At 38.3% G+C, this 25,750-nt stretch overlaps 1 protein-coding gene across 3 annotated transcripts in view; it reads left to right on the top strand.

Moving 5' to 3' along the window:
- The first annotated feature begins 3,467 nt into the window (after positions 1–3,467).
- The window catches only part of slc23a2 (solute carrier family 23 member 2), a 43,135-nt gene continuing 20,852 nt past the window's right edge, over positions 3,468–25,750 (top strand). The window contains exons 1-4 of one of the 3 annotated variants that reach the window (XM_028579009.1): positions 3,468–3,823; positions 19,670–19,718; positions 22,196–22,407; positions 24,318–24,416. In XM_028579009.1, the coding sequence (XP_028434810.1) occupies positions 19,670–19,718; positions 22,196–22,407; positions 24,318–24,416 (360 nt within the window). In that variant the 5' untranslated portion in view covers positions 3,468–3,823. The remainder of the gene's footprint in view (positions 3,824–19,669; positions 19,719–22,195; positions 22,408–24,317; positions 24,417–25,750) is intronic. The other 2 variants (XM_028579010.1, XM_028579011.1) reach the window with 2 other exon arrangements.

Raw genomic sequence — 25,750 nt, 5'->3', positions numbered from 1 at the left:
TTAATGCGTCCTTTCACCTCATTTCTTTAATGCAGATGACGAAGCAGCAAACATTGTGGATGAACAAACATTAAGTGAATTGACAAGAGTTCAAAAACCCTTTCAGTCCCACGCCAAAAACTTTCAATATATCAGCCTCTCAAAGTCTTTTATACAGCTTTATGAATGTATTACACTTTTTTTTTTTTCAGAATAACCAGTACTGTTTGAAACTGAAATGAAGATTTATTTGATGGGAGTATATTGCATTCAAGATTCATGATGGATTCAAGATGCATGTAGGATTTAGGTACGCCTTGAAGACAGGTTTGCATTTTATTAGAACTGTGAAGTTGTCAGATATGACAGCTCATTACAGAACAGTAACACAACTAACCAGTGTAATCTGTGACAGCAAATATGTGCATACAACAGCTTCATAACCAATCAATAAAATAGGCGAAAATTTAAAAAGTAAAACCAAATATTTACTCAAATTAACTTTTACTTGAATCAAACCATGTCACTAATCTTGACTCTCTGACTTAATGTGGTCAAAGCTCAACACCTTAAATGTGAATAGTTCACCAAACCAAACTATAACCATTAAATAACACTAAACTATTTAGTGAACTCTTAACGGCCTCATTTGCCATCAGAGGGAATGGGAGACAACCAAACTTTGATGCTCACATGTCAAATGGATCGCCATAATAACATACAAGGAGGGGTTACAAGCAAGCAATGATAGCAAATTTTGCTCGTAAGGACTCGATTGATATGTTGATCGACAGCAAGCTAGACCAATCGCTCATGCAAGGATGCTGCCGTTCCCTGCTTTATAAAAACTGTGACACAAAAAACTAACATGAGGATGTTTCATCGGCAAATGTAAGGTGTAAAAAAAGAAAGCCATGCAGCACATATCTTCAGTTCAGCTTATTTATCATTATTTATTATCATGCACTGGGTTTACTTTGTAAGACCAGAAGTACTGAGTATTTGTCATAATTCTAGCTTCAATTATTTAAAATGAAGTTATTGTGTTTGTTGAGGAAGAGCACTGAGTCCCGCTTGAATTAGCTGCTTCATTCATGCCTCACCTCCAATGGTGTATTCAACAGCTTGGCTTCCAACTGACTTTTAATGTACAATCATATTCATGCAAGTGTACAGTTCTGCTGATACCCCTCATGACATACCCTATATCTATATCTTGAGGCTCTTTGTATTATTGACTTTACTTAGATCAAAAGTTCACTTGTGTTTTCTGGGGGATTGTGCTGGTGCACAAAGGCTTCAGTCAGATATATTCAGTGTGTTTACATGATGCACTTACAGTAAGTAACCAGGTTACTCAGAGAATCATGTTATGCAGGTAATCGGACAACGTGTTTACATGGACTGTACTAAACTAGTTACTGTAACTCCACACAGGCAAGAATCAGTGTGTTTACATTATTAAATGTATTAAGCAAAAACTTGAAAATTAGCTTGTTATTATTATGGTTTACAATTTGCAATATATATTTAAATTTAAATAGAGACACATACCAATAAAAAAACACACTCTCATGTCGTAATTTGACTACATATGCAGAATTAACGCCAGTCACACAGAGCAAATATCTGCTTCCTTCAAGTTGAGAAAAATTCAAGTGGAGACAAAACTGTGCCATGAGATATTTATATTTTGTCTTCATGACCTGTATCTTTTGTACATATAATCATTGTGCAATAGGGCTGGGCGATAGGGAGAAAATCAGATATCCCGATATTCTTGACCAAATACCTCGATATTGATATTGCCGCAATATTCTAGGGTTGACAATTGGTGCTTTCACAAAATATCTTCACACTTAGATTTTAGATAAATAATCATCAGTAATTTGGACATAATGACTAAGTGGGTAAAGGCAAATAATACAACAGCTAGAACAGTCTGGTAAGTTCAGGAGCTTAGAAAAAAAATGACGGTTAATTTTTCTGAATAACAATAGAATAATAATTTACAGTCAGTTTGAGTGCTGTTTAGTTAAGTTCCCACTCTTATCTAGAGTCTTTGTATAGTGAAATAACTTTATAATGATGGTATTTATATGTTCTTTTAGAGCACCATCTATTGGTTGAAAGTTTAAAGGACTTTGAACAACTGTATTTTTACCTAATCTTGAGGCCCCTTCTTGTAGCCCCCCCAGGTTAAAATCTGATTTTACAACCTTTATTACTTTGGTATATATTGTGCTTTCATGACGCATAAATACATTTTGTTTAGTTAAACCACCACAAACTAAATACTTACAGTGAGCTGAATAGGAATATATCTGAAGCATACACATTGCTGCACAAAGTCTGGGAGAAACAGAGATGTCCTTATGGGCTCATAGCTAATTTTCTGTCCTCGGGCCCCCTTGCAGGTTTGGCTCTGATCAGAAGGCCAAAGATCAAATTAATACTAATGTTGCTGCTTGGGTGCTGGTTAGTCACCAGGCCATTGTTTGATAACACGCCATGCCGACAACTTGTGTCAGCTATCCTCTGTTCCTGAGAACCCAAGTTGCCAACAATGTATTAATCAACTTTAATAATAACTCAGTGACCTTACATGTTCAGGTAACATTGTGCTTATGTTGTTGATTTAAAACTTGCATTATATCAAAGCATAACAACCTCAACTTACATATTAACATACTGATACTACTACATACTAATTTATGCTCGAAGGTGAAATAAAAGTGGGGATTTTCCTAAATGGAAATGTAGGCTAAGACCTTTTTGTTTCGGGTTAGTCTGGGGTAGATGGTTTGGCTCAGCAATCCCTTTAACTCCTGACTTATGTTTATTATAGATGGCATATCTGCAAAATTCCATGTTTTGTAAATATATCAACTTGTGTAACACTAAAATAATTGATACCAACCTTTTCTTTAAAACCATAAAAAACTGAAATGCCAAAAACCCATACCACATATAGCAAATGTTTTGCTGCTGGTTTAGCCCTGTTATCCAACCTTGTGCCAACTGGGTTATGTCACGATCCAAAGGGTGTGAATGTAAGCCAATAAAGGCATTACAAATAAACAACCATTAGATGGCAATGTGGTGGAATACATCAGCAGAAAGACCCCACTTTTATATTTTAGGAGGCAGTGAACGTGCTGCCCAGCGGTAGAAAAAAAGCGCAGCTTATGCAAGAAAGGTTATTATTACAAAAGCTGTTGAAGGTGCTGTTACTGAACATCGGTAGATCCTAAATCGGATCTGCTAGAATGGTCGACGTAGTTAGGTTTAGGCATGGCCGGTGGGGATTGGTTAGGGTTTGGGTAAGAATACCAGGGTAAACTAATCAGAGGCAGAATAAGGCGGAAAGGCGGGCCACAAGACACGTCCTTTGACGTCGACACGTCTAGCGGATCCGATCTAGCATCTACCCTCCTTGGGAAAGGAGGGAGGGGTGCGTCACAGCCAGGCCGCCTGTGATTCGTTGAGCCGCAGCAGGGGTGGGTGGAGGATGTAGGCATGCGTGAGTACGAACGTTTGGTCAACCCCTTCGTGGCTTTATGAAAGGCGAAATCCTTCCATGAGCGGAGCAGCTGTTTAAAACCCCGTTTGTTGCAGACGAGTAGCTCGCCTCGGAAGAACCGGGCTAGAACACGGTCTTGTCTCTTCACCGCAGTCAGTTCGGCTTGGGTTATCCTCCAGCTTCAAGTGTAACGTTAGGCTATCTGTATCCCCCCTTCCTCGTGTGCGCACACCGCTTCAAAACACAAACCACGGGGACGAGCCAACGGACGTAACGTTAGCCGAGAAGGGAAGTGGATCCGTCTTCTCTTTCATCAGACAGGTGAGGACAAAACGTGCCATTTTTAGTCACATAAAACACTCTTAGTTTACATGGGAATGCTAAGAAGCGGGACAGTTAGCAACTCCTGCTCTATGCTATGGAGCTGGTAGCGATAACGAGATTTTTTTTGTGTCTGCTGATGCTGAAGTGTGACCGTGAAACACAAGGCCAAAATGTGTCACTATTTACTTTTCCCATTTTTAGCACGACTAAACATTGTAAAGAAACAACAACAAGCTATTACTTATCTTTGGTGTTGAGACCAGACGCCTCAAGGTTTCTAGATATGATGGCTTTAACACACTATATTTGCATTGCTCTGTGTCATTTCATTAATTGAGACCCCATAAGGTAAGATAAGAAACTACAGCTACCAGGCAGCACTGACTAACTGGGACACCAGCGCTTATTTGGCTAATAGGATGTGTGTGTGTGTGTGTGTGTGTGTGTGTGTGTGTGTGTGTGTGTGTGTGTGTGTGTGTGTGTGTGTGTGTGTGTGTGTGTCAAATATCATTGTGAGATCTAAAACAACTTCCTATTAACCCCTGATGACAAAAGGCAGCTTTGACTGTCTCAGCTAGCTACCAGTTTAAATGTGTAGTGATATGTCTAGAAAGAGAAATCTCTACTGCTATTCTCACTTTAGTCAGAGTAGGATTTATGTCACAACTTAACCTGCTTTCAAGATTGATGGAGAGAAAAAATAATTTGAAGAGGTCAGAACTCCAGAAAAAAATTGTTAGTATCCCAATAAGAATAATTTATTGCCGAAGTAAGTTTTTCACTTTAATGGAATTTGCCTTGGCGTGTATGGTACATATAATAAACATAAAGGGAATAAACAATAGAGCAAAGTACTGCAACAGCTAAGAACATAAATATGGAATAGAAATATTGCAATACAAAATATGTAATAGACACTATATAGCAAATATGTAGAATGTAATTGTTTTAGGAAGGAAAAGAAGGCTGTAGGGTTTGTGCAGGGTGTGCAAAAATATTAATCAGGAGATGTACAGAAGATTACAGTGTATGTATGTATGTATGTATGTATGTATGTATGTATGTGCAATGGTCAGGGATAAAAGTCCAGGATGTGTGCTAATTTAACATTTAGTGACTGGTGGGGGGTTAAGAGTCTGTCAGTGAGGGTCCCAGGCCTTTTTGTTGGGAAGAGTTTTGATATTCTTACCTCTCAACTAAAAACACCAGAACAGGGATAACTGTAAAAACCTATACACACTTAAAACAACCCACCTATTGGCTCTGTAGGCAAACTGCAGGGGTTTCAGGAGTTGGTCAGCGAGGGTTTTTAAGTGAGACAGAACAAGACGCTCAAAAGATGTCCTAACCACAGAGGTCAGAGCAACGGGTTTGTAGTCAGGGGCTGAGGTGGTCAGTAATGAAGAGGCCCAAGACCCTGCTGAGGTGGAGCTGGAGGGCTGGAGCTGCCTCCTGACAGACACGTCTGCAGCCGGTAGTTTAGTGTGGGCGCTAGATCACCTGCTCTCTCTCCATTTATCTCGGTCTATTATAAAAAGAGTTGGAAAGCCGAGAGCAAAGCCTAACTTTACGTTTTAATGTTATCAAACATAACTACAAATGTTCAAGTTTTATTAGTCCTATGTAGGTTAACACATGGGTCAACGGTACAATTAAATTTTATTTGACGAGAGTACGGGTCAGTTCAGCAATAAAAGCACTAGTTGCTGCAACAAAAGCAAAGTCATATGACAGAAAAAATTACAATAAGATGAGGGGATGACATCAATACAAATTTAGCACTAAGTACATAATTAAGATAAGTGGTATTTGAGCACCTGCAGAGTGTAAGTTGTTGCAGTACAATCAGAGTACACAACACTATTCTTGCATGCAGAGTAATTTGCATTGCACCTGTCCCTGCAGTTTGCATAGGACTCAGGGAAGGGTAAAGTCTCCTATCTTGTCTTGTGGCACGCTGGTGAGAGCAAGACTGAGGTTTGTGCCAGTCCACCTTCAGTGGTTTATTTTTAATACTCTGTCTCAGCTTGTTTGAAATCTACTTCATGTTGTACACCAAGTCAACCAGCAATGTCTAATGGCAATATGGGTGCACAAAATTGAGCCTTATATAATAACATATGTGGAAGAGCTGAATTGTTTGAATTGGGGCTGCAACTATTGATTATTTCCATTTTTGAATAATCAGTCAATTATTTTCTCGATTAATGTGTTAGTTGTTTGGCCTTTAAAATTGGTGAAAAATGTCGATCACATTTAAGTTGCTAGAATCCGACTTACTACATTTTTTCATAAAAAATGACATTGATTAAAATAAAATAGTTGGAGATTAATTTAATAGTTGACAATCAATTAATCTTTGAAGCTCTTGTTTTAACTCTTGATTTAGATGAGATAACCTAGAACTTTATTTGTCCCGAGGCAAATTGTTGTGTTGCAGATCAAAGTACTATAGAGGGTGACACGGAAATCAATTGTTCCTCCCATCACATCCTGAGCCCACGAAAATTCTCCCGTCATATCCCGATCACGTGAAAGACCAAAGCAAAGGACAATAATCTGTTTTATTAGTGTGCATACATGGAATTCCCAGTAGCTCTCAATGCGCATATATGTGCTGCTCTGCCAAAACAAGCATAAAAGCATAACATTTTTTTACTTGGCAATTAATCTGGATCTACTCCAGGATAATCGGCGGAACATCTAAATCCGTTCTTCTTAGGAAACAACAACAAACTTTGAGCTAGCAAGCTACACGCTAACGTTACTGTATTGTGTGAACAGTTAAATTCAGTTAATATTGTATGTGACATTTTCTTTTGCAGGCTGCAAATGTTTCAAAAAAAAGTGAGAGACCATTTAGCATAGCCACCGTCTCTGCGACCGCTGATAGCGCCGCCCAAGACGATTGTGATTGGTTAAAAAAAAAAAAAAAAAAAACCCAGAGCATTTTTTTTTCTCCTATCTGACCTCCGTAGGTGGTGCCAGTGCGGACTGTACAGGTTCTGGATATAAAGTTGCTTCCAATCTGTACAGAAGTTGATGATACAATGATGTGTGGATCAAAATTCTATGTGACCACAGTTGTCTGGGTGACGGGCCTTTTACCGTACGTACACACTGCCGCCGACTTGAGCTGCAAAAGAAGCTCTGGCCGCCCTGTCGAGGACGCTTGTCAAAAAGTACGGGGTCGCTCTGACGTGGCAGCATTCTATGTTCGATCATGTTCAATAATTTATTTTTTTAAGATAATTTTTTAGGCCTTTATTGACAGGACAGCTGAAGAAATGAAAGGGGAGAGAAACGACATGCAGCAAAGGGCCGCAGGTCGGAGTCGAACCCAGGCCCGCTGCGTTGAGGAATAAACCTCTATATATGGGCGTCCGCTCTACCAACTGAGCTATCCGGGCGCCCAATCATGTTCAATCTTAACTTTACTTTACGAACACCCCTCACAGTGTTGTCAGCTGCATCCTGCTCCTCTCAGCCCAGGGAACGCAAGTTTACATCGTATGTTTTTCTGGGATCAGCCAGCTCGCTGGACATCTATATTCCGATTGGTTGCTGGTCGTTTGCCGCTGAACCACGTCATAGTTCATTACCATAAAGTTGACCAAACTTCAACTTTCTGCTTGACGTCCAAAACGCGACGCCGACGGATTTGCCGCTTCTTGCAGCTAAGAGAAGCCAGCTTCCATTGAAAATGAATCACTTCCTGTAACTTTGAAGCTCAAGTCGGCGGCGGTGTGTACATACAGTTAGTCATTTAGACCTATGATGAATGTTGTGTTTGGGGACCATTGTGATGGTGGAACATCTGAAGCAGAAAGCAACGTCACTGGCTCTGGAGCAGGTGTTTTGCTACTCATTGCTGTTTCAAAGTGCTGGCATGCGTCTTTAGACATACTAAGTACAGGTTTGGTGGGTTGGTTGAGTTGATTGGAGTGTCTTTGTCTATAAAATGTCAGACAATAGTTTTAAAAAAAATACATTATTACTTCATAGACCCAGTGGTGGCATCTTTAAATTCCTTATTTTAACGGACAAGCTGTCCAAAACCCAAATAAATTAAATCAAGTATAATGTAAGCAGCAAATCAGGACAATTGAGAAGCTGAACCTGTGTTGGCCATTTTTGCTTGAAAAATTACTTGAGCGATTAATTAACTATAGTTGCAGATACATTTTTGTTGATTGACTATTAAATTAAGTGACTAACAATTTCAGCTCTAAAATCTTAAAGGCAATTCAGCACGTTTAAAAACCCAACAACTAGTCACTAAATTTCACTGCACGAGAGATGTATCTTGACCAATACATTTTCCTCAATTTCATATTTTTAGTTCACTTATCCACACTCAAGACCTTGTAGTTGAAATGGTTAACTTAAATACTGTTTGCATGAGGACTAATGGTGTGCACCGCCTTCTTCATTTGTTTTGTTTTTTGCCTCATAAGTGTTGGCTGTACACCCTTTTATTTTGTATTTCAGCCAACATATAATTTTCAGGGTACTGTTTGTGGTTCATTACTTCTCTAATCTAGGCTGCCTGAAAAGTACAGCTATACTGAGCAGGTGCGGTCTCCTGTTCTTAAATGAGTCAGTGTCTGTAGATGTGCAGCCATCAATCTGTTAACAGGCTGATGCATATGTTCTTCCCGATTTACTGGAAAGGTGCATAAATAAAATAGGAAGCTTATCTGCAGTTACGTGTAGCTTGTACAGTAAACTGCAATCATCGCATGTATTGTTTTCTCTTAATTCTTAATTCTCGTTTACACAATGTGTAAGTAATTAGCCAACTGCACAATGCTGACAATAATACCGGTAAGTAACTGTCACATTTATCATTATTTGAAAACTAGTTTTTCAGCCTTTCGCAGTCTTTAGTCTGATGCTCAGTAAATGGATACAGAGATGGATACAGAGGATCACCTCACAGGATGTCAGGCCAGGAACAGTCACAGTGAGGTAAACTGGGTCACAAAACTGGATTCTTGGCCCGGTTTGCTGCTGGTAGCATGTGACTTAGTCATTACTTCGAATTGCTGGGTCATGCTGTGCCTTCCCCACTCTACTGTGTAAAGGGGTGTGTGGGTGGTTGCATTGTTGGTGGTAAATAGTAAAATGTTAGCATGTGGTACTTAATAGTATACCTTGAAGTAACATTTACTTTTCTGTTTTTTGCATTTTTTTGTATTGGTATATTACTTTTTTTGCTAAATAAAGAACTTTTTACAGTTAGTGGCTACACATTGTGCCCTTCTAATCTTGAAATGGAGTAAAATGGGGATTAAATGGCCAAAGGCAGCTAAGCACACCATATGGTTCTTGCATAACAAGGACTGAACTAACTACACAAATCATTGTAACAGTATTAGAAAATAATTTATTCTCCTCCTTGTCAGGGAAGTGATGTTTGTGAGCGGTTACTGAGACTAGAAGTCAGATTTTTAGGACATCCGTTCTTTGTTGAGGATGTGTCCCGTGTCTTACTACTTACAATAGCCCTTAATCGGCTACCCATCACAGAGGAATGTCCTCTTTGCAGTCATTGAATGCAGATAGCTGCATTCAATGTCTGTCTGTGTGCAGTGTTGTCAGTGAATAAATAAGCATTCAATTGATTTTTCTGTGCATTTTAAAGATTTTCTGTGGGTGTGCGTGGGATGTGTGGATGGAATTGACCAGTGGGGCCACTTATTGATTTATTGGCGATTGCAACTAATCAGACTTTGGTGCAGATTCTAGTGTTTGACTAGTAAATCATATTTTTTTTTATAATTCTAGGTACCTTCATGTCAAGTATTCCATTCACACAGTAGAATACAAAATATGTTTTACCATGTATTTATTCTATTTAGACTTTTTATTGAATTAACAAAAAACATGCTATATCGTAGTGTATCGAGATATGACGTGATCTAGGCTATATCAAGATAGTAGATTTTAGCCCTATTGCTCAGCTCTACAAAGACGTGTATGACAGTTGAATGTGACGTAAACCTTGAAGCACATCCTCAGGTATCTGTTAATCTGCATTATGTGATAAGGGTAATGTCACGTCCCACAGAACTGCTCAATGAGAGAGACGGTTAGGTATGCTGTAATTAACGGCCGAGCCCTGCATCACATCATCAGATATTATGGCAGTGATGTCACGTTATGTTAAGGAAAAACTCAGTAGCAGCACAACTCATTTCACATACATGAAGAAGATTTAGGAGACCTCGATAGATTACACAGAAGCATTTAATGAACACTCAATTGAGGAGAGAATGTATGCCAGCAGTACAGTTTAACCACGATGTGTTATTGTGCAGTGCCGTCTCAACTCTCTGAAGTTCCTGTCTTCATCAAGGTGTATTTAAACTCATGCTGGAGGCGTTAAGTTTAGCTGAACAGTTAAGGTTAGCAGGAGATATAGCAGGTGCTTAAAACACAGATGCTAAAGCCTAGTTCAGCCTAGCTCTCTTTCTGGTCCGTATCCAAAAGTGTGGCAGGCCCACCACCTCCAAAAGGAGACAGTCGTGAAACAAAACATTCCCTTATGATGCAGCTGCCTAGATTCCTTGAATCTATGGAGGCACAAAGTTGAACTACTCCTCTGCGTAGAAAGGTTATGAGGTTATGTTGGACACCGACCTGAATGAGACCGGGTACTACTGTCTCAACATACATAGCATGAGTTCGTAAGCTGGAAATTCCGCCACACGCCCCACAGGGAGGAACTTGAGGCACCCATGTAAAACCAGCACGCATGACTAGGGATGCACCAATTGTTAATCTAAAATTCCTCACGTTCACATTACAATGTTAAAATGTCAACATGTAACAAAATGATATATGGGGAACTACGACTATATCCACTATGTATTGTTTGAAAAAATAAAAAAAGAGTTAAAAGAAACGAAGCTTAGCCAGACAATGTTTGTTTAATCTGCTAGCAGTTGAATAGAGGTTAAAAGATCAGTTCTGCAGAAGTGGCGCAATGAGTTTCAGAGTATACCATCATGTGAGTTTAAAGAGGACTTCATGGAAAGAGAAGGCATGTCCATGCGATTTGTAACCTTTGAGTCTTTTAATAACAGAATACCAAAAATAATAGGATGATCCAAGGGTGTGGAAAGGAACAAAATGTTTTGTAATTTATGTGATAACAACTGTCTGGGGGACAAATACCATGTTTTATTTGAATGTTAAAATCCAAGCATTGTGGAGAACAGAAATAAATGTTTGCCAAAATACTTGTAAGCTACAAGTTCATGTTTAAACTTGTGTTGTTGTTGTTACAGAAAGATAATTTAAGGATTAGATGCCTTCTTGAGCAACGCTCTGCCCCTCTTTAAATTATTCTGGCTACGACTACCTACCTTTGTACTGATGTTTTCTTTTGTTTTTTAGTTTGTACTCCATACCACAACGTTTGGTTTAAGTGTAAATACATGAATCTGAAATTCTGGGCTGATACCGATGTTTAAAATAAGTATTTGACTGATACCGTTGTTGTTGTTCCCTTTTTTGTGACAGGGACACAAAGAAATCTTTATTATAAAAAAAAAGACCATTTTAAAGTAATTTATCCCTTCATTAAATTTTTTTTGGAATGAGCACACATTCAATCATACAAATTTATGATCTTTTAATATATCCTTTCACATGAAAAATAACCGCTTCAAAAGCCCTTTTAGCTTGCTATACAACTAACGTTACCTACTCAATGACAATAATCTTTTAGTACCTACATAGAAGCTCAACAAAAACATTTTGTTATAAATGTAAAAGCCATTACAAAAATAATAAAATATAATATTCTTGGAGTTTAACACTGCTTTTATCAGGTTAAAATATTTGTGATATTTCTGTTGCTGTGACAGTGGCTAAGCATTGTCGATTTCAGGGAGACAGACGTCAGCAAAATGACCACGACGACTGGGCTGTGTATAGGCTTTGAAACGGCTGGTCATCTAATGCAATGAACTCCATCCACTTTTTACTAATCCCTTTTAGCTTTGGCACTGTCCATGGGGGAATTTTCTCCCTTTCTCAAATGCTGTAGTTATCAAGGACCGAGTCTTGCTGGTGGCAGTATATGTCGCTGACCTTTGTCCGACATGATGAAAGTCTCCCACACGGCTGACCTTTTCTTTTACTGTTAACAAACCACACGTGCACCCAAGACCTTTTGACCTCTTACGTCATGTCATGCCAGTGTCGTGTCCAGTCAGTGGATTCTTCTCAAACCAGATTTTTTTTTTTTGCCTCACTTACAGACCATGTTGTAGCAATTCCTCAGAGGCAGTCAGTGCAGTTTTGAAAATACTGGAACTAAGCAAAAACAGATATCGTAAGTTTCATAAAAGTTTAATCAGCAGCATGATAGCTGATGGATGGACTTTTAGCAGCAGACTAAATAGAATTTTTAATTGACTTGCCTACTGTATTCTGTCCTACCGGAAGTGGTGTATTTGAGGTCTATGTCAATAGCCACACAAAGTTGAGTGATTTTTAAAACGCTGTTTACCTCTTAAAACAGTTTTAAAGCCACAATAGTGTTTCCAGGTTGTTTTTGTGAAGATCAATGTAAATGTTCTGTACAGGTTTGAGTATGTTTTATCTGCATTTTTGTCTTTATTGGACAGATGATAATATAGAGGCATCAGGCTTTAGTGGATGCTCTCAACTTTTTACATGAAATCACACAATGTGAAACAACCACTAAGTCAAATAGTAAAAACTCCCCACTGCCACTTCCTCGCTTGGTCTGATCAACTGTCCAAAACCCAAAGATAATCAGTTTAAAGTGAAATAAAACGTAGTAAAGCAGAATATGCATTCAGTCCTTGCTGGTCCCCTTTATTGTACAGACTGATTATGGTTACAATAGGGCTGAAACGATTCCTCGAGTAACTTGAATAATTTGATTACTAAAAAACCTTGATGCAAAATGATTTGCCTCGAAGCTTTAATCAACGTTGTACCGTTCATGCTTCAGCATCTCAACAGAAAACACTGAGTCTAACTAATCATCCATTCCACGAAGCGGATCCGACAAAAGTAAATCAGAGTCGTATGGACAGTGAAACTACACCAAACACAACAACTACCAAAAACAAAGACAAGAAAATACCTAGTGGTGTCCACAATTTGATCTAAAGAGCCGACTTGTTGACTATTCCTTCGGAAAAACAGCTGATTGTTGTGCACCATTTTCTCTCACTCTCTCCCTTCACAGAGAAACCGCTGATCAACAATCTGCTAACAGAGCTGTGTGACGTTGTAATCAAATATATAAATGAAAATGGGTTGAGTATAACTAATATTTACAATATAGGCCTATGTACAGATCAGTCTCAGGTTGAAACTTCAAACTTTCTTCTGAAAGTTAAGTTGTTCTAATGTTTATGTATGTTTAATGCCTTCGTTTGAGGTTGTAGGCAATGTAAGCAATAACAATGTAGATTTTCCGAAAATTAAACCAAACTATAGTATATTATTGCTCTTCAATAAAACAAAAGTATTTCTTATCAGATTAATCAATGCAATAATCGGTTGAATACTCGATTACTAAAATAATCGATAGTTGCAGCCCTAGTGTACAATAACGTGAACTTTGTGTGCAACCATAGCTGAAAGTCTTGTTCTAGGCCTCCATCTGATCTCTATCTTCTCCTGGCCCTGGTATCAGGTCTGCATGTGAGGAGCCTCACCCAGTGATGCAAATGTCTGCTTATCTCTCTGAGCCGTATTTGTTTGTTCTTTTCTTTTCCAACACACTTCAGACGAACCAGAAAATGCCCTCTACCGTGTGTGTGTTTGGATGGTTGTGATGATTCTGCTGCAGAGATTGGGGTGTTTTGAAAGTATGATGAAATTATGCCTTGGAGCTGAAACAATGAATTAGTTGATTGACCTAAAATCGATGATCGATTTAATTTTCTCAGTAGTTTTTTTTTTTTTTTTTTTTTTTTTTTTTGCACCTTCTCAAATGTGAATATTTGATAGTTTTCTTAGTCTTCTAAACCTCGCTGTATGTAGAGCTAAAATGATAAATCAATTAATTAATTAGCCAATTGCCATAAAGTGAATTGAATTAACTATTTTGATAATTGATTGTCATTTTCTAAGCTACAGTGTCAAACGTTGTTACTTTTCTCTGTTTTATATAATTGTAAATGGATTATCTTTGGGTTTTTGGACTGTCTGACAAGACATTTGATAAACATTTTTTTTTATAGATGAAACAATTGGTGTATATAATCGTTATTTGCAGCCCTAGCAGTAAAAAATCGGCATGAACTGAAGTTATACATCTCTTTTGCAAACCGCCTGTAACTTAATGTAACGGTTTGTTCTTTAACATCTGAGGTTTTTAGCTGATCATTATGAAACCGTTAAGGGGCTGAATGAAAGTAATCTGTCTCCATAGTTACCGTACAAGCAAATACAACTGGTTGCTACGCTGGGAGCCACAGCAGGAGTCTGAAGTAGGCTTAAAGGATTTCATGAAGTTCAAGCAACAATGGATGCCTTTTAGTCTTAAATATCCCCGCTGGACTTGATGAAAAATGCCTGAGGTTGTGGATATAAGAAACGTGTAGAGTTACAGTACACGCCTTTTGTCTGAGAACAAATGTGGGAGACTATATATATTTAAAAAAAATGTTTTATCTAACCTTCAACACCCATTCATGTGCTGCTGATAGCATGCTGTGTGGGTGTAGGTTTAACTTTGAGAAGGGGTTGGAAATACATTTAAAGGCTGCACATCTCTATTTCCCTGATCTAGATGTAACCGGCTTCCCTGCTGCTGTACTGTAATGAAAGAATAACATCTTAGTTGAACCTTTTGTACAGTTATATCATCACAGCGCCTGCTGTTGTCTTTGCTAGCTCTTTCTTTCAGTTACTGCCTCCATCAAATCTTGTCTTACAATCCAGTTGGGATCAGCTTAAATTAAGTGGAAGTGAAAGTCGGTGCATATAAATAGCATGTTTTATGCAACATGTCTTCATTTAAAATGAAGATACTAAAGGTCCCCGTTTGTGTGCTGAATGGGTTGAGACCAGTCAGAAGTTCTGAAAACAATGCTTCACTTTTAGCTGTTACTATGCACTTTCTACTTCTGTATTGTTTAGCTTTTTTACCATTTTTATTCTTCTGTGTTTTAAATTCCTCCAATAAGGATTAATACATTTACTGAATTAATTTTATTCATGGACAAAAATAAGTGAATAAAAAGAGGTTTAAAGACTGCAACAGAGCATATCAATGGCAGAGATCATTGAGGCAAAACGGTAGTAGGTTAGAAATAGAATAACTATAAATTCCAAGCAATGGAATGTAGATGAAAATTAATGTTTAATGTTAAAAACCCTATTTAAAAGTCCCATGACATGGTGCTCTTTGGATGCTTTTATATAGACCTTAGTGGTCCTCTAATACTGTATCTGAAGTCTCTTTCCTGAAATTCAGTCTTGGTGCAGAATTACAGCCACTAGAGCAAGTCCCACAATGAGCTTTCCTTAGGATGTGCCATTTCTGTGTCTGTAGCTATTGAGGAGGAGAGAGGGGGGGGCAAGGTGGAGGGTGGGGGTGTGGCCTTGACCAACTGCCACTTTGCTCGTTTGAAAGCCATGATGTCTCTCTCATGGGTCGGCCAAATTCTCTGGGCGGGCAGAGCCGAGAAAGGGGAGGTAACCTTGCTTGTTATGACCTCATAACAAGCAGATTCCAAAACGGCTCATCTGAGCTTTCATTTTCTCAAAGGCAGAGCAGGATACCCAGGGCTCGGTTTACACCTATCACCATTTCTAGCCACTGGGGGACCATATGCAGGCTGAGGGAACTCATATTAATGTTAAAAAAAACCTCAAAGTGAAATTTTCATGCGACCTTTCCATGGGACCTTTAAGCTATTGAAAGACGCCACTGATGCAAGCTTGTTTTTTTTTTAAAGTTTAGGCCTTATAGCAACCCTATTCTACCACTTTTTGATCAACACAAGTAAAGACAAATATTTCACAGATAAGGTGCACGTAATGTAATAAACCGTAGAGACGGAAACATTCAGTTGATGTGACGTAATTGAGTTGCAAAACTAGAACGTTTGCACATGCTTATTTGTCTACTGGTTGCATAACTCAGCAAGTCAATTCTAACATGTGGTCTTTCCTGTCAGTTGTGTAAAGGATGTCTTGCTAGGAGCGTTGGCTGTTTATGGTAAATATTTGTTATTTCCCCTAACAGCTGCCACCATAATTTGACATTTACAACAAATTATTGCCTGTGCAGGTGCACATGTATTTGAAATGTTATCCACTTGACTTGAAAAAAATTGACATTATTTGTCTTAATGGGGGGTAATCGCATGATTTGAAGAGCCAGGTGTCTGTAGGATTATGTTCCAACCACAACTCTCAGCAGGTGATAGCATTATCTAGTTCCTCATTTTTTTTTTTTTTTTTTTTTTTTTTGAGTGCTGATTGTTTAAACCCAAATTAGATGAAGCAGAGTCATGAAGTGCCGCCCCCACTGTTAGTCAAAGTTTATTAATATTAAACGTGTCGCATGTACAAACTGCACCAAATTTGACCTGGCAGGTCATTGGGTACCCAGCAATAGCTTTTTGTGTCATGTGTCGTTTTGGTTTATAAAACAGTTTGAACTAGTGCTGAAAGTATTTATCAATCCATCACCAGAAAATAAATCCAAAGTTACACTTAAGTCCAAACTTTCGCAGCATCCAGTTTCTGAAATGGATTTGGTATTTTTTCAGTTTTATATTCAAATTCAATATGATGATATCACCGTGGGTAATGGGAATTTTAAAGGGTCTTTTTTTTTTTTTTTTTTTTCTTTGAAAAAGAAGATGAATTGATAGTAAAAATAACCCTTAGTTGCAGCAGTAGGTACTGTAGAACATAGCTTTAACACATACACATTAGTTTGTACTTATTAGTCAATTTAGTCTAGATCAACAACAGTGAATCATCAGAATTATAAAACGGCAAACTTCTGGCCATCCATGGTACATTATTGCCGTCTCTGTATTGAAACATTTACAGTGAGTTGGCCTGCTGCCCTTGTAACTGTGCTGTTGAGACAAACTCTTATCTCCATTCACCTCTGCTCCACTGACAGGAACCAATGACCAATGTAAACATGACCTTGCAGGCATTTTCGCTCCCCCCTCATGGGGAAATACAAACCTCTCACATGTACCTACCCTGTCATGCAAATGTATGTATGTTCAAGAGCATGGCTGCACACGTATATCTTCACATATTTTTGTGCCTTTTACTTTGGTTTATATCATTTCATACATCCTTCAAATTGTTTAAGGCTTTGTGAAACGACTATGACGTGTAATTGACCGGTTTGTTGATTTGCTTGTTAAACTTGACAGGATGGCAACTGGCCAAGCTTTGTAATGATGAACTGTTCAAGGAATAATACAGCAGACACCACTCACATGGCTGTATTGTTCATTGTGAGCATTTAAGCTACTTATTCCAAGGAACAATGACAATGTATTTGCATTCTCACGACCTCTCATGTTCTTATTAGTACCTTTTTACAAACACGCCTTGTCCTCGTTTTAGTGATACATTTTTTTTTTGTCAATAACTGATGTATTGTCTCAGATGTTTGCAATTTGACTCAGTTTTTCAATTGATTGTTTTATTCTGTGGCTAAGTATTAAGTAGAGCTAAAAAGGATGAATAGATTAGACTATTTGAAAATTAATCCGCAGCTATTCTGATAATTGACTCATTGATCGTTTTATATTTACTAGTCGCTGCTCTAAAAGTGTGATTTTGCTGCCTTTCTGAAAGCTGAATTTAGTTTTTTGACAAAACAAGCAATCTGATCCTGGACTTTGAGAAATTGTGATGGGCATTTTTTTCACTATTCTTTGCTAATGCAGGATATACCTGTCATCCCATTAATCTGTAATAAAATAATTGTTAGTTGACACCTTAGTATTAAAATGCTGTTGTGAATTAAATCCTTGAAGAAGGTCAATGACTGAAAAGTTGCATTTTCAATTGACTTACTGCTGACAGTGGGCAGGAATTCATCACTTCCACAAATTCATTGGTTTTCATGACCGCAGATATATTCTTGTGAAAACCACTTATACATTACTCTAAACAAGCTGCAGGCTTAACAATGTCCCAAATTTATGATTGAACTTCAGACTAACATCTGAAGGAGATGGAGGTGATGCTCACACATATACTGTAAGCACACTGGCACACACACATGTGGCCTGAGAGATGAAACCGCCAACACAAACGCAACACACAACACGGCACAAGCCTGTACAGGAACCCCAGATCAGGTTACCATGGTTGTACTGTAGATCCAGCAGGCAGGAACTCTGTCCACCAGCCTGCTTATTCTGGGATGAGTTAAAATTACCACTGCAGTTGTCTTTGTTCCTCCTCGCTCTCGTTTTTCGTCAGTGCTTTTCATATTCTTCTTTCTTCGATACTCTCTTAAATACAATCACACACACTTTCCCTGCTTTTATCCTTTTAATATGTTGTGTTTTACATAATGTGAAAAGTTATTTTTGTTCGTGAAACTGCAGATTTCTCCTCTGTTACATATTCGCATGAGCTCAGTTTCAGTTCTCTCTTCTCTCCAGCAGTTCTCTGTTTCTTTGTGGGTGTTGACTGAATCCCAGTCAACACACAGACAGAAAACCCAGGGACGAGTTGAGGAGGGAGTTTCTGTCTCTCGGGCAACAGTGGAAAAGGGCATTTGAGAGGATGTCATGCTACAGTACCATGGCTTTTATGTTTGCTCATGCCTCATCAGATTTTAAGTCGCCTAGAGGCTGCTGGGATACTTTCTGTCGCACTCCACATCTCACAACTGACTCACAGTAGTGACACTACCACATGCTGCTTAATTTGACAGTTTACTGTATCATTTACAAGGAGACAAAATGTTTAAAATTTGTGTATAGAATACAAAGCATTGTATTCAGCATTACTTTATTAAACATGCAGGGCATTGTGCTAAGTATTAGAGGCAGGAGTGGGTCAGCTTTAGAGTGTTTTTAGTTGAAATTGAATGTTTTAAATTAAAAAAAGCGTTCAAGCAGCCCTTCTAGGAGAGAAAAGCCTGGCCAGTGACCCTCAGATAGTTTGAGTCCCTGGTTTAAACTCGCAGGATTATCTGACTGCTCGTGTTTTCTTGCCTAACGGATTTTCTTTTGCCGATGTTTTTGCATTTCCGGATCATAATGTTATTTCCTTTTTAGAAGAATGATAGCGAAAACTACAAAAAAAAACATGTTATAAAGCAAAACTTTCTTTTATAAAGGAATAAGGCTCTGGCCCATGCCTTTTTTGTCTGTGCTTAAGTTGAAAGTAAAGGAATGTTTTTCAGAACTCAAAGGAAAATAGGGTTTTGTTCCTCTCAGAGGAAGAAGTAGCTGTTGAAAGATTAAAGTGCTACTTTTTAAACTAAAGCCTCTTTTTCAAATATTAGCAAGTCAATCATGATCATTCTGTATAAGGTTTACCTAGGTGGGCTTCTTTTTCTCTCTCTCATTATGCTTATAATTACATGCACCCTCTAGGTGGATGACTTGATTGCAACAGAAATAACTCTTGCTGCCTTCCTAAAGCTATATTTCACATCCTAATCTGACTTCTCAGTCACACAACATACTAACCTTTGCTTGTGATTAAATGCTGTTGTCAATTAACTTATATCTCAACTCCTCCTTATCCTTGATCCCTCTGCCTCCTCCCCCTTCTCTTCTTCTCTTTCCTCTCTTCTTCTTCTAACCACCATTCCCCTCTCTTGGCCCTTCCACACAGATGCTCCCAGCCGCACAGCTTGACAGGAGTGATGGGATGTGTCAACTAGGTATTACACCTATCCCAACATTTTTACACTGCAAGCAGGGAGATGGATATTTTGCGATACCATTTTTTTTAAAATACTGTTGAAAAGGGAATATGATACTAGTTATTCATCTGCTGACAGTTAACATATGTTGCTAATATACAGGTTGATGCAGAAGTAAAGCTTGGACTGGCACAAAATAGATTTACGACCTGTAGTTTTAGTGAACATAAACTTTCTTTTCATTTTTAGGGCTAAGTGTTTTTTGGAGGTGGGGGATTATTGCCTTTTTATAGTTAGAATTGCAATTATTTTGTCTCCTCGCCTATATTGGTAGTTTCTTTGGTAGTATTAATGGCTAACAAAGTCAATGGTAGCAGTCTAAACTTTTTTACAGCTTGTTAAAGTCGTGATTTTGATACAAACTATTACTTGTTCAGGCTTTCTGTCAGGTATGCATTTAAGGAACTTATGGGACATCAAGATAATGGATTTTATATGGTAATTGTTGTCCAATATACCTATAAATTAGAATTAGATTGTAGACACAAGCACTCCACAAGAAACTCTTCAATATAATTAGCATAACTCATCAGATTATAAGAAGCAAAGGATGTCCCACTCCTACCTTCACCCTCTAGACACACATGTAATGAAAAATGGGGAGCTGAGGAATAAGAAAGGAAAGCAAGATCTATATTTAATTAGTTAAACTGCTGTTATACAAAAGCATTTTTTAATCAAAAAGTATAGAGTTAGTTTGGTAATTGTTTTCTAAGTAATGAATGAAATTACCTTTTTAAATAATAGAACGGCTTTGCATCAGTGTCCATTGGGACAAAGGAAGCCGGATCCCTAGTTCACTCTTTATCCGTCTGAGACTATTAATTTAAAGGCTTAGTTCAATATTTGGAGGCTTCAGTGATCCATTATAATGGGCTTTTGTGTTGCAACACTAGTTCTCGAGTGAACCCATCAGATGACCCTGATGATCTAGTATTACAGTATCCTAGTGTGATGCGGTTTCATTTACAGAGGGGCATGATTCTGATGATGAACTGCCTAATGCAACTGTCTAAATGAGCCAAGAAGATAAAAGGTCAAAGCACTGTAGTTTTGAAATGTGAAAATATCCTTGTAGTTTTGTTCATTCTAAACAATGGTGTTAGAGATGTGACCTGAGAGCTTGTGTTTTTCTGATGCCCCAAAGCTCGATTCATCCACTGTCTGGCTCAATATTTATTCTTTTCACATTTTGTACACCAAACTGTCCTGCCATTTTATTTTCAGAGATTTGTTGGTTCAACTTAATTTTATCAGGAAGTCTCACTGAGATAAAGAGCTCTTTTACAAGAGAGACCAGAGATCAAAATAAATATATACAACATCTCAACAGGGCAATTCAGTCACACAAAGCAGTCCTAGTAATTACTGGTCCCAAATACTATTAATAATATGAGTCCCTCAGAGGAAGATTGTCTCTAATATCAGTTTGTTTTTCAGTTCATAAAAGGTTTGCCAGTGTCAGCCAAATGTCAGGAGTTGGACAGAGCGACATTAGTTAAATTACTTATTACACAAACAAAAGTTGACATGACACCAGTAATTAGAAAATCCTGTTTTCTCTCTCTCTGCCTCCTGCTCTTTTTTCATCATCTCTCCACTCTGTTTACTCTGTTCCTCCTGTCTGTCAAACACGTGTTCATGTTTAACTTTTTTCCCAACTCCTTGCATAATCTTGCCTCTATGTATTTGCCTTATATTCTTGTCTATCAGACCTGTTGGAAATATGAATTAACTTTTTAAGTGTAGAAATTGTTCTTTCAAAAAAATTTATTATTTTTCAATTAATCTGTTGATTATTTAAGGATCGGTGTAGGGCTGCAACGAACCATTACTTGAATTAATTGATTTTGTAAATAAATAAAAAAAATCAAAATACTTAAAAGATGCCCATTTCTATTTCTTAAAGGCCTAAGTGACATGTAGCTTGTTAGTTTTGTCTGATTAATAAACATATTCAATTTACTATTGCATAAGAGGACGAAAATCCACCAATCCTCACAGTAGAGAAGCGAGAACCAGATACTTCTTGGCAATTTTGCTTGACAAATCTACAGTAGTCAAGTTACCAGTGCTCATATACTGTAAGTGCTCTTAACTGTTTAGCAACCAAAAAACAGCAGCCAAAATAGACCTGAAATGTTTTGAATGGAAACCGAGAAAATGAAGCAAATATTAGCATTTGTAAAGCTATAACCGGCATATTGATTTCTTTTTTAATTTGATAAATGGGAAATGGTTGCCATTAACATTCTTTTGTCATCCAAAATAGACGGAACAAAAAACAACAAGAGACCTGAGTTATATTTGTAATCATCACATTTCCCCTCGAGCTCTCTGATGTGATGAGACCTTCATTCAGTTAGGATATTAGAACCCTTAAAGTTATAAATCTCGCTAATTATCGGTCTCTTTTTTTTTTTTTTTTTTTCAAGCAGACGAGGCAGCCCTAGATGATGTAAGCGGACTGAAGGATTCATCTGCAGTGTTCACGTTGGAGCGAGGCAGAGGTGGAACAGAGGAGGAGGAGGAAGACACAAGAATGGGTGTGGGGAAGAATACTACCTCCAAGTCAATGGACAGCAGCAGTGAAGGTGGAAAATTTGAAGAGGAGATCAAGCATGGCGAAGATTTCTACCCTATTCCGGTACACAAACCTCTTTTGATGGCCTGCTTATAAAATAGATCGGAGGTTATAAACACTGAGACAAATGCACGCCAACTAAAAATGTTTGTTCTCTTCCATCTTCTCCCTCTTTCTTTGGCTCACACACTCAGATTTGGCATTGTGTTTTGCTTGGAATGTATTTGTGTGAGTGAATGACCCGAGTGCACACACACAAACTGTTTACTTCATGGCCAGTTGGTGCATGCTGCTGCCGCTCAGTCATCAATTTCCTTTGTCGTCTTGGCACCAGGCGAGAGCTTCATGTATTTAATAAGGCAAAAACAATTTATTACAATTTTACAGTTTATTTGAGACTGAGTCATTAAAACTTGTGCTAGTTGTGAGAAGTAACTAGATACATTTACACAAGTTCTGTACTATTTTCTGCTCCTTCGTGAAAAAGGGACCTTTCTGCATAAAGAGTAATTCTAATTTTCATACATTAAGTCCATTTTGCTATGAAACTTTTCTTTTACTTAAAGAGACTGTAATCAATATTTTCTTTTTACATTAACAATGACTCAAATGACTGTGTAGTGTGAAAGAGGACGCTCGTAGTGATGAACCCACAGAGACACAGCACTTGGCTCTGCCTGCACTTCCCTTCAGCTCTGTGTAGCTTTTGGGTGTCTTTCAGCTAATTGTTTTGGTTTTCTAACCCATGGTTCAGCATTACCAGTCTCAACAGCTTCATTTTCAGCCGCAGCAGTTTACAGCAAAAATCTCTTAAACCCACAGGATGACACCTGCCTAGAACAATTTGGCAAACTGACAAAGTTAGCGACTAGCTGATGAACTCAGTGGAGCATTTAGCAGCTAAAGAGCCAGATATTTTCCTCGGGAGTTGTTGGAGATCAAAACAGAGCTAAAAGACAGCAAACTTAATTCAGATGTTCAGAAACATGACTAAATTAATTCTAATGGTTCCGTATCTATGTCTTCTGGATGTGTTAATGGGGAACTGTGTGCTGACACATGCAACATATCAACTTAAGTCAATAATGTAACAAAAATCAGTTAATGCAGGTTTAAGTGAAGAATATGAACACTGCTTCCAGCCCAGAATAAAAGAACAGAACTTAGGGCCGAACTTTCCACAGAGCTGTGACAGTGCCCATGAAGCTGGTGGCTTCCTTTTTAGAAACTAAGATAACCTTGTTAGAACAATCACAAGGCTTCTCCTGTGTCATTTTCTGGAGCTGTTCAGTAGAACACAAAGGGAAGGAAGTATATTAAGTTTGTGTCTTTGTTTCCCTGTATAACCCTTAGGTTTTGGACATTCATCCCCAACGTTTTACAAATTACTATTATATAGTGCACTCGGCATGTAGACACAGCGGAGTGTGTTTACATGTGGAGATGAGTACATTGCAAGGTCTGTCCTCTCCCGGAGGTTTTTTCTTTTTAGAAGGGATTGCAGGACTGCACTGTAAAAACTGGGCTGTAGAAATCAACAGAACTGTAAGAGATTGGATGCTATGTGACTTGGGCTGTTAACACAAAAAATCAGATATGAACAAAACAGGAATTAATGACCCTCCCTTTGTTAACATGACATAATATGCAGTCTGGAAGGGGAAGCACACTCTCGTACATCACACACGCTCGCACACATACTTGGTGGAAGAAATTTGTTTGTAAAGCGACAAGTTTGCATACTGTAGGAAACACTAGTTCATGTGAAGGTTGGCAAATCTGGTTCAACATGAGATTGCACAAATGTTCACCTGTTCTTTTCATGTGGTTTTTCAGCTGGCCAGCAATGTGTCAACGCTGTGAGCGACCTCCTCAATCAGCAAACTGCAATTAAGATTTCCCTCTGTATGACCTTATGAAAGGAGAAAGGGTGACTTTAAAAATATAAATTGTGTGTCTGTTTGTGTGTTAAGGTGGTGGTAAACGGCTTGGGCGGTGCCAGTGGAGACCAGGATACTGAAAACACAGAGCTGATGGCCATCTACACTAAAGATAATCATGGAGCAGAAAAGGTAACTTGAGAGGAAAAATGGAGAAAGGAAACACACAATCGTCTCGTTTTATTAGAACCTGTTCACACTAATACGCTCGCGGGTGAAAGCGTAAACGTGTGTGTGTGTGTGTGTGTGTGTGTGTGTGTGTGTGTGTGTGTGTGTGTGTGTGTGTGTGTGTGTGTGTGTGTGTGTGTGTGTGTGTGTGTGTGTGTGTGTGTGTGTGTGTGTGTGTGTGTGTGTGTGTGTGTGTGTGTGTGTGTGTGTGTGTGTGTGTGTGTGTGTGTGTGTGTGTGTGTGTGTGTGTGTGTGTGTTAGAAGGAAGGTTCTACGCAGGCGCATGGACTTGGTGGTGTTGTGTGGCAGTGCTTCAAACTACCATCTGTGCATACTACAATGACACTTTTGCGTCACCATATGCATGCAGATTTCCACCCCTAAATGCGGAATAAAAAGTGAGAAAGCAATGGCACTTTTGCGTTTTCTCTTCAGATTGTTTCCGTCTAAACATAGCCTTAGTCACCCAAAGTGCTAGTTTACTCACAAATAAGCCTCAATTTCATCCCCCATCTCTCTCCCACCTTTCCTGTCTAGCCACTGTCACTATCTAATAAAGGGGGGAAAATGGCCCAAAAAATAAGATGTAATCCTTCAGATATTAGTCCTAGTGAATTTATAACTTGTGGTTACCGTAGTAACAAGAAATGTGGTTTGATAATACAGCAAACCCTTCAATCACAATCGGTTTATGATGCAACTAAACAAGCGCACATTGTTTTGTTTTATTAAAGATTTCATGCTGCACACAGAGCACCCTCCATCTAATCGCTCACTGTGGCTGCTCCTCCTTGTTTTCTTACTCTTTCCAAAAATTTAAACCGATCTGCTGAAGAAGACAGTCTGCGCAAACACATTGTGTGTCTTGTGGCTGCCTAACAATAAAAATCAACCTGTATTTTGCCATTTTAATGTTTTTAGTGTGAAGTTGCTGCGGTAAGAAATGGTCAGTCTGCATCATCAGTAAGTTAATATAACTTTGATACGGCTGTGAGGAGATTAAACTGTTAACAGTGAGACTGAGATCCATTAGATAAAAATTACATTCATTGTGTACTGTGTGTTTTACTCTTTTTTTATTTTTTTATTTTGTTTGTATATCAGTGGGTGTAAAGTTGTGTCTTGTTTGTTTTTGTATATAAACTTAGCACAAAAAGTAAGGAAATTTGTTTTGGTAGATTATTTCTCTGTGGTAACAATGCTTTTTGGCAATAAATCTTATACACACACTGCTGTGGGATGGCATCCCATTCTTCAACCAGCATTTGTTGCAAGTCAGCCAACGTGGTTATGTTGGT

Source organism: Perca flavescens, chromosome 5 (assembly GCF_004354835.1).
Source record: "Perca flavescens isolate YP-PL-M2 chromosome 5, PFLA_1.0, whole genome shotgun sequence".
Lineage (NCBI taxonomy): Eukaryota > Metazoa > Chordata > Actinopteri > Perciformes > Percidae > Perca > Perca flavescens.
Note: the sequence above shows the minus strand (reverse complement) of the source record. Positions and strands in the feature narration are given on the sequence as shown.